Consider the following 13,864-nt stretch of genomic DNA (forward strand, 5'->3'; position numbering starts at 1 on the left):
GTTATTCTGTACTTTAAGTTTGCTGTGATTTGTTTATAGGTTGACACATCGTTATTATGTCAGTAGAATTCACTGCAGACCCAGCCTGTGACTGGACCTGTAGAGAAAATACAGTCCCAGATCCCTAAACTCCTTTTCAGAGAAAAATGTTCCTGGAGAGTCAGTTAGTCTTTTCCTGTATCCAGTTAATGTACCACAATGTAGTTTTAGGCATCTGCACACTTCAACATAGCACCCCCACACATCCCACTCCCATCTATAAAAGCAGGCTGCTCACTGTGACAGCTTTCCCTAATTTTCCATATTTGGGGAGATTTTTTAGTGACTTACTCATGATAAGTTTTGTGTTTTTCATTTGGACTACTTCTGCTTTTCATTTGAACACACTTATTAAGCCCCTTTGTCATTTATACCTTGAAGGCAGTGTTTCTTAAAGGGAAACTAACATAGAGATAATGTTACAGTGAACTCTTGGCTTACGAACTTGATTGCTTCCTGAGGGGGGGGGGGTTGGTTTTAAGTCAATATAGCTGAGATCTGTGTGTTTACCTGGGTACACACTGTAGACAATAAGAGGCAGTTGAATCTTCCATTAACCTAATTAACCCAAGTTGTTCATATGTTGGGCTGGTTGTAACTTGAGGGTCCACTGTATTTCATTTTAGGCAAGAAGCTGTCCTTGATTGATTTGCTCAGCTGAGGTTACTGTCATCATTAAGCTGAGGCTTACACAGGGTAGGAACCTGTGTCCAGGGTGCACGACAAGCTTCTCTCTTCTGTACGCAGTTGTACCCCAGAATGAAAAGCTATGATTTCACAAGCAAAGGGAGACAAATGCCACTGGGAAGTGACAGGGAAATGCCAACCAGAGGGTGAAGGTGGAGAAGGGGTGGCCTTAATCGGTGTCACTGATTATGCTTCAGGGTTCTGTAGTGAAGGATTTGGGATGGCTTGGGTGGAACCCTGGTTTGCAATCACAATGTCATCTGAATGCTTAATGGGGCCATGGCTTCCCTTCTACTGTCACCTCCCCCACCTGTGGTGCTGGTGTTTCTGTGTCCTTATGGCCTGGCAGCTGCTTCTCCTCCAGTGAGGGATACTGTGTGAGCCCCAGAGGCAGGTAGTTGTCACCCCGCTCTCATCATTAGGGCCGAGTCACTGAATCCTCCGTCATCTATGGGAAGGGGAATTGGGCTGGATGTACAAGGGGGGGGGGTTGTTGGAGAATTAGCAGACTGCTCTTAGGCCACTGTGCTGTGTTTAGCATTTCCCGTTCCATTCTTAGAGCAGCTCGGTGGCTCATGAGCTAACTGCCCTAGGTGCTCCTTCACAGGGACCCATAGTTCATGTTTTCATGGGTGACCTCGGTAAGGTACTGTTATGTGCTGAACCAACCCATCCTGAAGGCAGGGGTTTCACTAGAGAGATGTGATCTGTGCTTCACCGGTAATTGGAGAGGTGGATATACCAGGTGTGGAAGACAGCTGGTGAGATGTGTTCTTGCCTCAGAGAGATGCAGAGACATGACCATACTGGAGGAAGGGTGGAGAGAAAGCTTGAAAGACAGCTTCTCTGACCAGGTGCAGATACTGTGATCCCAGCAAACATTAGAAAGGTGCAGTACAGGTTACTGCAGGCTGCAGAGTGGCTTCTGTCTGTGCAGAGCTTGTGTGTGCAAGGACCCCATGTATGTTTGCTGAGTGAATGTGGCTTTTCATGTAGGATGGGGACACTATTGAGCTTGTGGGCTCCTAAGTGCCCCCAGGCAAACAGATGATTGCTGGGCCGCTCCGTGGGATCAGCAGGCTTTTTTCACAGTGACTGTCATTTGTTCATTCATTCCACAGGAACTTTTTCAGTTGCTGTCATGTGCCTAGCAATGTGTGGGTCTCTAGAGATGAAGCCGTTTAGCTTCTCTGTGCCTCAGTGTCCTCATGGCAAATGGAGCCCATGACCTTTAATAAGGGCCATGAGATTCAGGGGTAGATCTGACTCAGTAGAGCATCTGGCGTTTCTGTCTGTCCATACTTCCACATGAAGAGCCAGCCCGAACTCTGTTGTGCAAGCCAGCAGCAGCCCCTGTCGCTTGCTTGTGTGTCTGAGAGTCAGGACGTGGCGAAGGCACGGTGGGGACGTCACGGTTCTGCTTGGTGAGCTCTGGCCGGAGCTGCAGGACATAGGCCTGGGAGAGTGGAGCACACCGTGCGGGCTCCGAGCTCTCTCACTTCTGGCCTCTGGGGCTGACTCTGGGCTCTGAGGGTGCTTGGCAGAGACATCACCTGGCTTCCACCCAGCAGCTGCTCCTGCCCTCACCTGAGTCCTAGAGCAGCGTCCTGAGTCCCTCTGCCCTGATGGCCCCACTGTAGCAGGAACACAGACCCCACCTGCTTGCCCGGTGGGCACAGCAGGAGGGACAGAGAGATGACTGTGGCCATTGAGGGAAACTGACGCGGTGTGTGTCTCCTCATTGCGGTTTTCATTGGTAGGCGTTTGCAGTCCAGAATGGTTGCATCACTTGTGGGGTGTCCTACTGTACAAAACACTTCTTTTTTTTTTTGGTACCGGGGATTGAACTCTGGGCCTTGCACTTGTGAGGCAGGCGGCAGCACCACTGAGCTAAATCCCTGGCCCCAAAACACATCTTAATTCTTTTTACATTCCCTTCCACTCCCTTCCCTTCCCCTTCCTCCATCTCTTGGTCCCCTTCTTTATTTCTTATTATCTATCTTTTTATTTTCCTCTTTATTTATAGTTTGGGTTTCTCATGTAAGAGAAACCATGGGATATTAAGCTTGTGTGTTTGATTTATTTCACTTAACATTATGGTCTCAAGGTGACGCAGTGTATTTTAAAGCCACAAAATATTTGTTCCTGACCTCTTTGGCTGTCGTTGTAAGCTTTTCTCTTTATTTTGTAACATTTAGTGATTTTGAAGTAGCCAAAGGCTACATTTTATAACAGTTATAGGTGATTTTAAGCTAGGTAAGTAATTTTTCTTTTTATTTTTTTTCCAGTATTAGGTATTGAACCCAAGGCCTTTGCACTCAGCTACATCCCCACCCCTTTTTTTATTTTTTATTTTGAGACAGGGTGTCCCTAAGTTGCTAAATTGACTAGGCTGGGCTCAAATTTGCAGTCTTCTTGCTCCATCCTCCCTGAATGCTGAGATTATAGGAATGCATTACTACACCCAGTTTAATTTTTTAAAATCTGTATTTAACCATCTTTTGTTTCAGTAGGTAATCGCTTTTCAGCCTTTTGGCTAAGATCAACTGTATTTCAGTAGGTAAACAAGTACTTTTTTGCATATCAAGAATCAATTACCATCAATTTAAATAGTGTAATGAAAAGCAGCTCATGACAGCAGACAAAATTAGTAATTAGTGATTTTACACTTTAAAAATTCTAACTTTATACTTTCTTTTTAGAGACGAACCAAAGATGATACTTGGAAAACAGATGATCTCAGGAGACACCTTTGGGTAGTGTATCTTAGAGTTCAATTGGGGTCTAGATGGAGGCTTCCTACCTGGCTCTTCTTGCATATGGCATAGTTAGAGTGCATGTGAATCAAAGATGGAGCCATGTGGAGGATGGTGCAGCTGTAGAGGAATGAGGCCAGGGCACTCTTATCGCAGTGCCTGCAATACAGAGTTCCCTGTTCCTGCAAGCAGCAGGGCAGCGTGTGGCAGGGTTGAGGTGTGAGGCCCTGGTTCCCAAGAGTGTAGGAAGGGCCCTGGTTTTAATGGCACCTGCTGGCTCTTGCCTCAGCGGCATTAGAACAGCTTCATTATCTCCTGTTCTTTCTAATCCTGTCCTATTTTGGGTTTGAATGGCCAATAAACACAAAAGCCTCTTGTCATGGAGCCCTGTTCAGCAGTTACAGAAATACTAAGCATGACTCGAATTACTTTAGGGTTCTAAGAATGTTTGTTTAGGTCCCTTCCCATCTTGCTGGATTCGAAAGCAGTTGAATTGAATCAGGACCTGCGTGTGGCTGAGCAGGACAGTGCTTGCCCAGCACATGCCAGGCCCTGGGTCCCATTCCCAGCACTGACAGAAAGAAAGGTCATCAATAGAAATGTGCTCTCCTGGTCACAGAGACCCTTTCTCCTGTAATCTTAGGCTGTGCAGTCTGGTGGTGCTAAGGAAGAGAAGAAGCACAGAGAAAAGCAGCTGCGCGAGGAGTCAGAAGCAGGCATCTCTGACCACAAGGAGCGCAGGGATCCTGACCTCCAGAGGCACAGGGACGGGGCCCCCCACAGAGATGCCCGAAGCGCCAAGGAGAATCCCCTCAGGGAGTGGGACCAGGAAAGACAAGGGGAGAGGAGGAAGGACTCAAGAGACAGGGAGAAAGGGAGACTGAGAGAGAAACGTCGAGAACAAGATGCAGAGAAGTCTCACAGCAAAGCCAAGGACAGAGAAAAGGAAAAGGAGAGGAGGGAGAGGCGAGAGGAGCCCCGGCAAGCCACTGCCCACCACGGCCCGCTGCAGTGGGAGCGGGAGGCGCGGCCCAACAGGGTGGAGAAGAAGCGCTCAGGTGCGTCCTGGCTCCCCATGGCCAGCGGGCTGTTTCCTCCCAAGGTGTCACCCAGCTGCCTGTCACAGTGTTTTGTGAGCTCTGTGTCCTGTAGACATTCTTACTTTTTGTGGTATTTCCCTCTTTAGATATGTGCTGTTCATCATTTTGTTTTCTCTCATGGTTTTTGTAAATGTTTCAGCTATTCTCTGTGTGTGTTACTCTGGTATGTATGTATGTATGTATGTATGTATGTATTTATCTATTTATTTATTTTTGGTGCCAGGGATTGAACTCAGGACCTTGTGCTTGCCAGACAGACGGCGGCACCACTGAGCTAAATCCCTGGCCCTACGCTGGTATTTGTAATACTTATTGAGTAAAGGAATAAGCTTCTCATTATTTGCTGGCATTTTGTTATTGAAACATACAAGGAGTGATAAAAAGGTACTGCGATTGTTTACATTAAAAAAAATTACAGTGAAAGTCACATTGCCATGAATCCTCCTCAACACGCCCCCTCCAGCTTTGAACAAACTTAACCCATCATTCTTGCCACTTTCTGAAGCAGCTCTGGAAGTCCTTCTTCCTGAGTGTCTTTATGAGGTGTGATTAAAAAAAATACAGTTGGGCCGGGGATTTAGCTCAGTGATTTCATCGCCTGCTGCACAAGCGCAAGGACCCGAGTTCAATCCCTGGCACTAAAAAAAAAAAAAAAAAAAATACAGTGAATGCTGCTGCTGAATGCCATACAACAGGAAGGCAGGATGGTAAAAACATGACAGTACGTCCTCATCCACCTTATTCACCAGATCTGGCGCCATGTGACTTCTGGCTCCTCTCTAAAGTCAAAATGACCATGAAAGGGAAATTTTGAATGGATTCAGGACATTGAAACAGCCAGGACAGTGCAACTAAAGACCCCCCAGGAAATAAGACTTCTAGAACTGCTTCAGAAAGTGGCAAGACTGATGGGATAAGGGCTGGGATATAGCTCAGTGGTAGAACACTTGCCTAGCTGCATGAGGCCCTGAGTCCAATTCCCAGAACCTTAAAAAAAAAAAAAAAAAGAAAGAAAAAAGAATGATGAGATAAGTGTGTTCAGATCAAAGGTGGCAAGGGTAATTTTTTTTTTTTTTTTTTTGAGACAGGGTCTTACTATGTAGTTCAGGCTGGCCTTGAATTTACTTCGTAGTCCTGGCTGGCCTCTAATGTGCAGCAATCCTCCTGCCTCCCTAGTTCTGAGATTACAGGAATGGGCCACCATGCCCGCCTGCAAGGAAGAATATTGTGAGGGGGATTGATACAATGTGTCTTTTACTGTAATAAATTTTTGAAAAATTTAAACATTTACCCTAGTTTTTGATGCTACCACATGTTTTAGATTTATTATCTCAATATGTTTTTGTTTTGGATTGGTTTTTTGAGACAGGGTCTCACTACATAGTCCAGGCTGGCCTTGAACTTGTGATCCTCCTGCTTCAGCTTCCCAAATGCTGGGGTTACAAGCATACCTCACAACTCCTAAACTATCTCAATAAATTTTAATCCCTTTGTGGTTAAACAAAAATAATGCTCTTTTGTAAAAAGTATTACTCAAAAGTGTCGTTTCATTGAAAGCAATATTTAAATATTATTTATCTAAATTGTTGGGAATTCTGGCACCATTTCTTCAGTTTTTTTTGGAGGGGATCTATAAACAGTATATGTTCTCATAAAGATTCAAACCCACAGCAGAAGTGAAAAAGGGGAATATGTTGTAATCCTTGGAATCAGCGGAAAGGTAGGAGGCCTGGCTCTGCAGGTGAGGGACACGAAGGCCTTGCTCATTTCAGTCTTTGTCTCCTGTGCCTGGGTAAGGACCAAACCACCAGTCTCTGCCCACTTCACTGCTGGTGGCCATCAGGTTCCTGGCAGATTTAGCCTGTTAGGAATGAGGGTAACAGAATGGGCATATTTTGGTGTACATAAGTGTGTATTTTTTTGTATGTATGGCTGGGAATGGGTTAGGTTAGGTGGATTGCCACCAATTAATTTTAACAGTGGCCATTTTATTTATTTATTTATTTTGAGACAGGGTCTCACTACATAGTCCAGGCTGGCTTTGAATTCACTATGTAGCCCAGGCTGGCCTTGAACTCATTTTGATCTTCCTGCCTCAGCCTCCCAAGTCCTGGGATTACAGATGTCCACCACCACACCCAGCCAGGCTCATGGTTTTAAACACCACTTATCCCTGATTTTGAGGTTTTGGTCCCTAACGGCCCCTCCCTGGATACCTGCTGTGTATTTGCCTGTGTTTTAGGTCTAATGGAGATTACAAACTTAACAGGCCCCAAACTGACCTTCTTGGAGCCTCACCCATCAAGGTAACACAATAGTGTGCTTCCATTCCTGAAGCCATTCCTTGCCTTCTCATCCTGACTCCTTGAGGGTCACAAGGGTTTTGTGTTCAGGATGCACCCAGAGCCTGGCCCTGCCCTCTGTCCCAGCTCCTGGAGAGCAGTCAGTGCTCAGTGAGTACTTTTTGAAAAAATGAACTCTGTCTTCCTGATCTCTGAAAGTTTGATTTTGCTCCCCTGTCTTTTACAGTGTTGATTTTTTCTTTTTTAAAGTAATACGCTTTAAACATTTAAAATTTTTGATTATGTGTTACTTGTACATATTAATAGGGTTTGGTATGATATCTCAACACATGTGTACAGTGTGCTGAAGTGTCGATTTCCTTTATTGTAAGCCTGATGATTTTTTGCCTGCAGGTTCAGAAGCACAACCCCCCCCCCACCCTGCCCCCGCCCCGCGGTTCCTTGTTGGATGCTGCCTTGGACAACGGGTTGACTCTCCTGGGTATCCCTGCACACCATTGCTTATGCCTCAGCCTCGTGCTGAGTGGGCCATGCTGGCTTCATTAGCATCAGGGCCTCTGTGTCCCTTGGTAGTGGGAGTGCCTGTAGGCTGGGGAGCTGTGGGTTTGCTCCACACACCAGTGCCAGAATTTCTTTGGGTTTCCCTGTTGGTTGGGTTGCTTGCCTGAGCAGCTCTTGCCCTGGTACCCAGAAACCCTGAAGGCGTTATGGGAGGCTGACATCCCCTAGAATTTCAGAGTTGCCCAGACATTTTCCAGGCACCTGAGCAAACTGAGAGGAGGAAGAGTTGTATCTGTCCCTTAGATGGCCATTTGGATCTCTACTTTATTCCATCTTAAGTTTAGATTCCAGAACTCAGTCACTCTTGAGTTTGGAGAACGCATTTCAGTTGAAGAATATTTTTAGTTACCTGTTAATAATATAATATGATTAGAGTCTGCAGCAAGGTGGTAGAAGGGCATTTGGATATGCTACAATTTGGGAATATTAAAACTATGTTGCATTTTTGTAGTAAGTAAAGTGAGAATTGAAGAGAAAGAGAGAGATGAAGACCCTGAAAGAGGAGATGAAGACAGAGAAAGAAGATACCGTGAGAGAAAGGTAAGTAGGCCAGGCAGGAGGAGGCCGGGAAGGCCAGGCTGTGGGGCAGGCACTCTGTGCTGACTCCGGCAGCAGCCCAGGTGGTTGTAGAAAATTTACAGATACAGATAAATAGTAAGAAATCAAAAGCTGCCTATTCTCCACCCAGAGATTATTATTGATCATGTTTAGATATATATCTGAATGTGATATATATGTTGTTGTTGTTCTTGTTTGTTTGCTTTCTTGTTTTTCTTGACAGTCTTGCTATTAGTTCATTAGCTCACGCTGGCCTTGAACTCACTGTGTAGCTAAGGCTGGTCTCAAACTCAGGGGAATTTTCCTGCCTCAGCCTCTCAAGTGCTGGGGTTTCAAGGTTGTGTATATGTTTTTTTTCTTAAATTGGATTTTCATTGTTTTGTAAGTTATTTAAACTTAATACATCTTAAACGTTTTTTGAGTAGTCATATTTCATTATAATGTTCAATCAATGACTAAATTAATATTCAGTGATGTAGGTATTTCAGTTCTCTTGACATATCTGATTTTTTTACAATACCAGGCGAGTGCTCTTACCACTGAGCTACACCTCCAGCCCTTGTCCTGTGTTTCTGGACACAGAGGTTGCTTCTAAATTTTTTTTTTTTTCATGGTCTTGAGGAGGCCTCTTTGCCACCCAGAGGCATGGAAGTACTTGTAGTACTTGTGTGCCTTATTCTAGGTCTTTGGAAATTTTTTGTAAAGACTTAATTGTGGCAAATTGAAGAGTTTGGTCAGAGACACCTGTTTTCTTTAGGAAAGCTCTGCTGGTATAGATGAGCACTTGGACCGGAGGTAGAGAGAATGGAGGTAAGGAGACACCGGCCACCCCAGAGGGGTGCAGGGTGCAAGAATAAGGAGGTGGTGTGGACTGAGTCCAGGGATCCCACAGGAAAGCTTGAGACAGGTTGACAGTGCTCCCAGAACTGGGTCTGAGCCCAAATCCTGATGCCATCATGACCCATTGTATTGCTGGTGGTAGATGCTGCCCATCACTGAGCAGCTGCCGTGTCTCCTGTGGGTTCTGAGACAGATGAAAGATGGCACCCCCTTTCAAGACTGCCCGTTGGTGTGGAACTGGTTGAAAAAGAGTGGTGCAATGCATCACTGCAAGAGATGAGGCAGACTTAGGCTTGGTGTTCACCAAAGGGCTCACCCTCCTAGGGAGTGATGGTCAGTCTTATAGCAGGAGACTCCAGGCTGGGGAGCTTAGGTGGGATGCAGAATGAAGTGCTATAGAGTTACAAGGGGTCTGGATTGCTTTGCTAAGTGCAGGAGTCAGCTTCCTGTTCCTATAATGAAATACCTGAGATAACTGACTGATAAAGAGAAAAGAACCAAGGTGGTATAATTCCAACTATTTGGGAGGATGGGGCAGGAGGATCACTAGTTTGAGTATAGTCTGCACAACTTAGGAACCACTGTCTCAAAAAATAAAAAGGGCTGGGGTATAGCTTGGAGGTGTGGCACCCCTGGGTTCCATCTCCAGTAGTGGGAAAAAGAATAAAGATTTCCTTTGGCTCCCAGTTTTAAATGGTCCAGTGCATGACCATTGGCCTGGTTCTTTCAGGGCTGTGGTGAGGCACCATGTCATGGTTGAGCACATGGTGGAGCTGCCGACTCATATCACAAGCGCAGGGGAAGAGAGAGAGAGGGAGAGCCTGGGTTCCCCGTCCCCTTCCAGGGCTCGCCCCAGTGGTGTGAGGACCTCACAAGCCCCTACCTCCCAAAGACCACAGCTCCTCTCATGGTGCCATCCTGCAGGCCAAGTCCCAGTCCTGGGCCCCAGGGGCAGTCACCATCCAAACTGTCACACTGCTGTCCACACAGCCAGGGCTGTCAAGCTTCCTTAGGGGAGCAGAGGGGTTGTGAGGAAGGAGTCTTGACAAAAGGAAAGTGGAGGTGAGGAGGACAGCGAGGTGCCATTCTGAAATCTTGCCTGCTTCCTCATCATCACATGTGTGAAAGTCGGTGCTTGTGTGAGTTCTCATGCATCCCACTGCCTGTCCCACAGCTTCAGTATGGCAGCAGCAAAGACAACCCTCTTAAGTACTGGCTCTATAAAGAAGAGGAGAGAAGACACAGGAAGAAACACCGTGAAAAAAGCCACACCAGGGAAAAAAGAGAAAAGTACTCCAAAGAGAAGAGTAGCTCATTCTCTGACAAAGAAGGGGAAGAAAGACATAGAGAGACGCGACATAAAGAAAGCTTTCATGTCGATGAGGAGCGGCACCGAAGCAATGCAGAGAGAAAAGAGAGGTCATCGAAAGAAGAACCCAGGAAAAGGGAGCCTGAGGTATCATGTTGATGCTTTGTGGCTTTTCCACCCACTCCTCGATCAGCTTGTGGGAAAGTGCATGGTGTAGGTAGAGCCAGGTAGCAGGAAGACTCGCAGCCTGGTGGCAGCATTGAGGTGAACGTGACACAAGTCTACACTGTGTGGTCACTAGAGGGAGTTGGTGGTCTTTTAATGAGTAGGACTCAGCTCTTTTGGTTATATTGTGAATGTACCTTTGGTTTTGTTGGCTTTTTTTTTTGGTGGTACTGGGGATTGGACCCCTTCAAACTGAGTTACACCCTCGGCCCTTAAATTTTTTGTTTTAAGATAGGGTCTTGCTAAATTGCCAGGTTGCCCAGGCTGGGCTTGAACTTGTGATTCTCTTGCCTCAGCCTCTGAGATTATAGGCATGCACCCCCATGCCTAGCTTATGAATAATATACTTTTAACAGAGATTTGGAAATCTGTCATAAAATTTTGAAATTTGACATTTAAAAAGAGGCTTTTAAAAAAAATAGGTCTTCCTACATAGTCCAATCTGGCCTTGAACTCACTGTGAGGCCAGGCTGGCCCCAAACTCATGGTGATTCTCCTGTTTCAGCTTCCTGAGCACTGGGATTATAGGCATGTATGAGCATGCTCTGTGGAAGCTGATACTTTTAAAGTAGAAATTAAGCAAATAACTTATGAAATAATGACTTTCAGCCAGGGTGATAGTATACGTTTGCAAAAAAACAAACAAAACAAAGTAAAAATATAAAACTATTGAATTGCAAAGGATCTAATGTGTATGACTTTGTCTCTATAATTAATATTTTCTTGGACTCAACTTGGTATCTTTCGTTCTCACATATGTACTCCTTGCTGCTCTATTTTTATTTACTCTGTTGATAATGTGGTTTTATGAACCTGTTTCTTGATGGCGCTTCCTTAAAGAGGAATCAGAGTCTTTCCAGGAGGGTGGGGGTACCATGGTATCCAAACCTTCAGGGAGGACATGGTCTTGGCCCAAGCCAGGCTTAGGGTCCAGGGTGCCCCTGAAGATGTTGTGTGTTTATGGTTTCCATGAGAACAGCCTATGGTGGGGAAGGGCTGCTGCCCTTGGCACTGTCATGGTTGTGAATCAGAGTCCCACAGTGCCATGACCCTTGTCCTTCTCACAGCCCTGCTGGGCCCCTCTCTCACCTACAGCTCCTAGCCCTTCTTTTGGGTCAGAACAGTCATGTTTCTCACAGTTATAAGGCATTACCATGTTTTTATTTTTCTTTGGGGGGGACACTGGGGATTGAATTCAGGGCCTTGCTCATGCTAGGCAAGTGCTCTACTACTGAGCCACATCCCCAGCTGTTGCAGGCTGAGGCAGGATGATCACTGCAAATTTGAGGCCTGGTGTGTTAGTTACTTTTCTCTCGTTGGTGAGAAAATACTGGATACCCAAAGTTGAAGGGGAAAAGGTTTATTTGCCTTATAGTTCATAGAGGTTTCAGTCCATAATCAGCTGGCTCCAAGGCAGGGTGTCAGAGGGGCATTAGTTCATGGCAGTGGAAGAAGCAAAAGCAACAAGAGAGGTGGGAAATTTGGGAGGGGCATCATAGACTAGAAACTGTCTTTCTTATTCAGACTACTGGGGATTAGGGCAGTTCCAAACCAATCACTCATGTGTAGAGGTTTACTAACCACACGCCCTTAATCCTAGGATCACACGTTCTAGATTCACCCACTTCAGAAAAAGCCCCACTTAGGACTGCAGGAGGCTTTGGGGGGACATAAGACACAAACCACAATACCTGGGTCATATAGTGGCTTCAAGGCCAGCCTGAACTATGTAGTCAGACCCTGTTTCAAAACAAAACAAAAAATCAAAATTAACAATTTTAAGTACTTAACAGTTCAACCCAAGCATCACTCAGGCAGCATGTTTGTTTATGTACTGACTCTCCCAAGCATCGCCCAGGCAGGTGTCATTTCAACCAGTCGATTCTTGTATTAAATACATTCAATAAAATTGTTTTCATATTTCTTGTTATATTCTTATAAAAATTAATAAAAACATATGTAATTTTTAGTCATCCTGCATTTAAATAACTTGACTGGTAAGTAGTTAAGAAAGGGCTGGGGATGTAGCTCAGCGTAACGATCCTGGGTTCAGTCTCCCAGTACCCCAGGTCCTAAGGAATGCAGTGAAGCTGTCTGTGCTTCTCATGGAGCAGCCAAAGTTTGTGTCCTCACAGGTCAGAGTGACCTGGTGCCCCTCAGGCCGCAGGCCGGTACACAGTCTGCCCCGAGTCTCCACCTGCGTGTGCTCGTTTGTAATCTCATAGTTTTAACAATTCACTTAATTCAAGAAAAGACCGCTTATATTTTTTTCTATTGGTGTATAGTTCTGTGAAGTAGCTATATTCTGTATTTGAAAATTCATAATTTTAAGAAATGTGAGGAACTTGTCGGATTTATCAGTAAATTAACATTGTGCTTATGTGAAATGGATGACTGTAACACAGAGGTAATTTATAATCATCATTTAATATATTTTCATTCAGTTTCCTTATATTAGTTACCAATTTACTATAAATAAGTAGTAAAATAGTTATTAAAAATATACTTGTAGGGTATATGGTATTGTTAAAACTTGAATCCATGTCTGTATAGAGTTTATTCATTATACTTAATTCGTATAACATACAACGTAGTGGTTATGGAATTCTTTCTCTCTTTTATAGAGTGGTGAACACAGAAACCAAGGTGCACATTTGAGAAGAAATGGGACTGGCAGCCAGTAAGGAATACCCATTCTCTTGACCGTTAAGGCTAACACAGTTCTCATAGAATGCTTTAAAAATGAGCTTTTCTTATTGGGCCTAATTATAGCCAATAAATGGAAAGATATTATAGTTATATTTCATTTTTTCTGGATCTAACCCTTCCAAATTATCCTTTAGGTATACTAGAGGAGATTGGAAATTTCCTGTCTTAGTTACTTTTTGGTTGCTAGGACAAAATATCTGACACTCAGAAGTTAAAGGAAGAAAGATTTATTTTAGCTCACAGTCTGTAGGGGCTTCAGGCCATGGTCAACTGGTTCCAAGGCAGGACAGCATGGCAGAGGGGCAGCATACAGAAGAAACAGTCCATGGCAGGTAGGAAGGAAGCGGCAGTGCCTTCCTTCTTCTTTCCCTTTTTATTCCATCCAGGCTACAAGCCTATTGGTTGGTGCCACCCACAACCAGGAATAGTCTTCCCTCGTCAGTAAATCTGTCACCCACACCCAAAACTATGCTAAACCAATCAGTGGACTAATCCAGTATTACACATGCATGATCCACTGTCACATACTCATGACCCAGTTACTCCCAACAGCCACACTTACGAGCACATAAGGTTTTGGGGGGACATCTAGATATAAGCCATAACACTTTTTATAAATTATTATTTTAAATATTTGCTCATATGAATTTAGAGAACCAGTATGCACTCTGGAGAGAATAATTCATTTGACTGTCTCTTCCTCTGCGTAAAGCTTCAGCAGCTGCAGTGAGTTCACACCCTCTTGTAGGTGCAAGTAAATGTGAGGTGCTCACAAAC

The 13,864-nt window shown here is 44.8% G+C and overlaps 1 protein-coding gene across 5 annotated transcripts in view; it reads left to right on the plus strand.

The window, feature by feature from the left end:
• Positions 1–13,864, plus strand: part of Dync2i1 (dynein 2 intermediate chain 1) — an 80,965-nt gene that overhangs the window by 2,547 nt on the left and 64,554 nt on the right. For 2 of the 5 annotated variants that reach the window (XM_004860312.3, XM_087207844.1), the window contains exons 2-6: positions 3,429–3,482; positions 4,126–4,540; positions 7,898–7,986; positions 10,019–10,300; positions 13,003–13,058. In XM_004860312.3, coding sequence (XP_004860369.2) covers positions 3,429–3,482; positions 4,126–4,540; positions 7,898–7,986; positions 10,019–10,300; positions 13,003–13,058 — 896 coding nt within the window. The remainder of the gene's footprint in view (positions 1–3,428; positions 3,483–4,125; positions 4,541–7,897; positions 7,987–10,018; positions 10,301–13,002; positions 13,059–13,864) is intronic. The other 3 variants (XM_021240823.2, XM_013078053.3, XM_087207845.1) reach the window with 3 other exon arrangements.

The sequence above is a fragment of the Heterocephalus glaber genome, unplaced genomic scaffold, assembly GCF_053883595.1.
Source record: "Heterocephalus glaber isolate CG9 unplaced genomic scaffold, H.glaber_assembly_v1.0 deba00000818, whole genome shotgun sequence".
NCBI lineage: Eukaryota > Metazoa > Chordata > Mammalia > Rodentia > Bathyergidae > Heterocephalus > Heterocephalus glaber.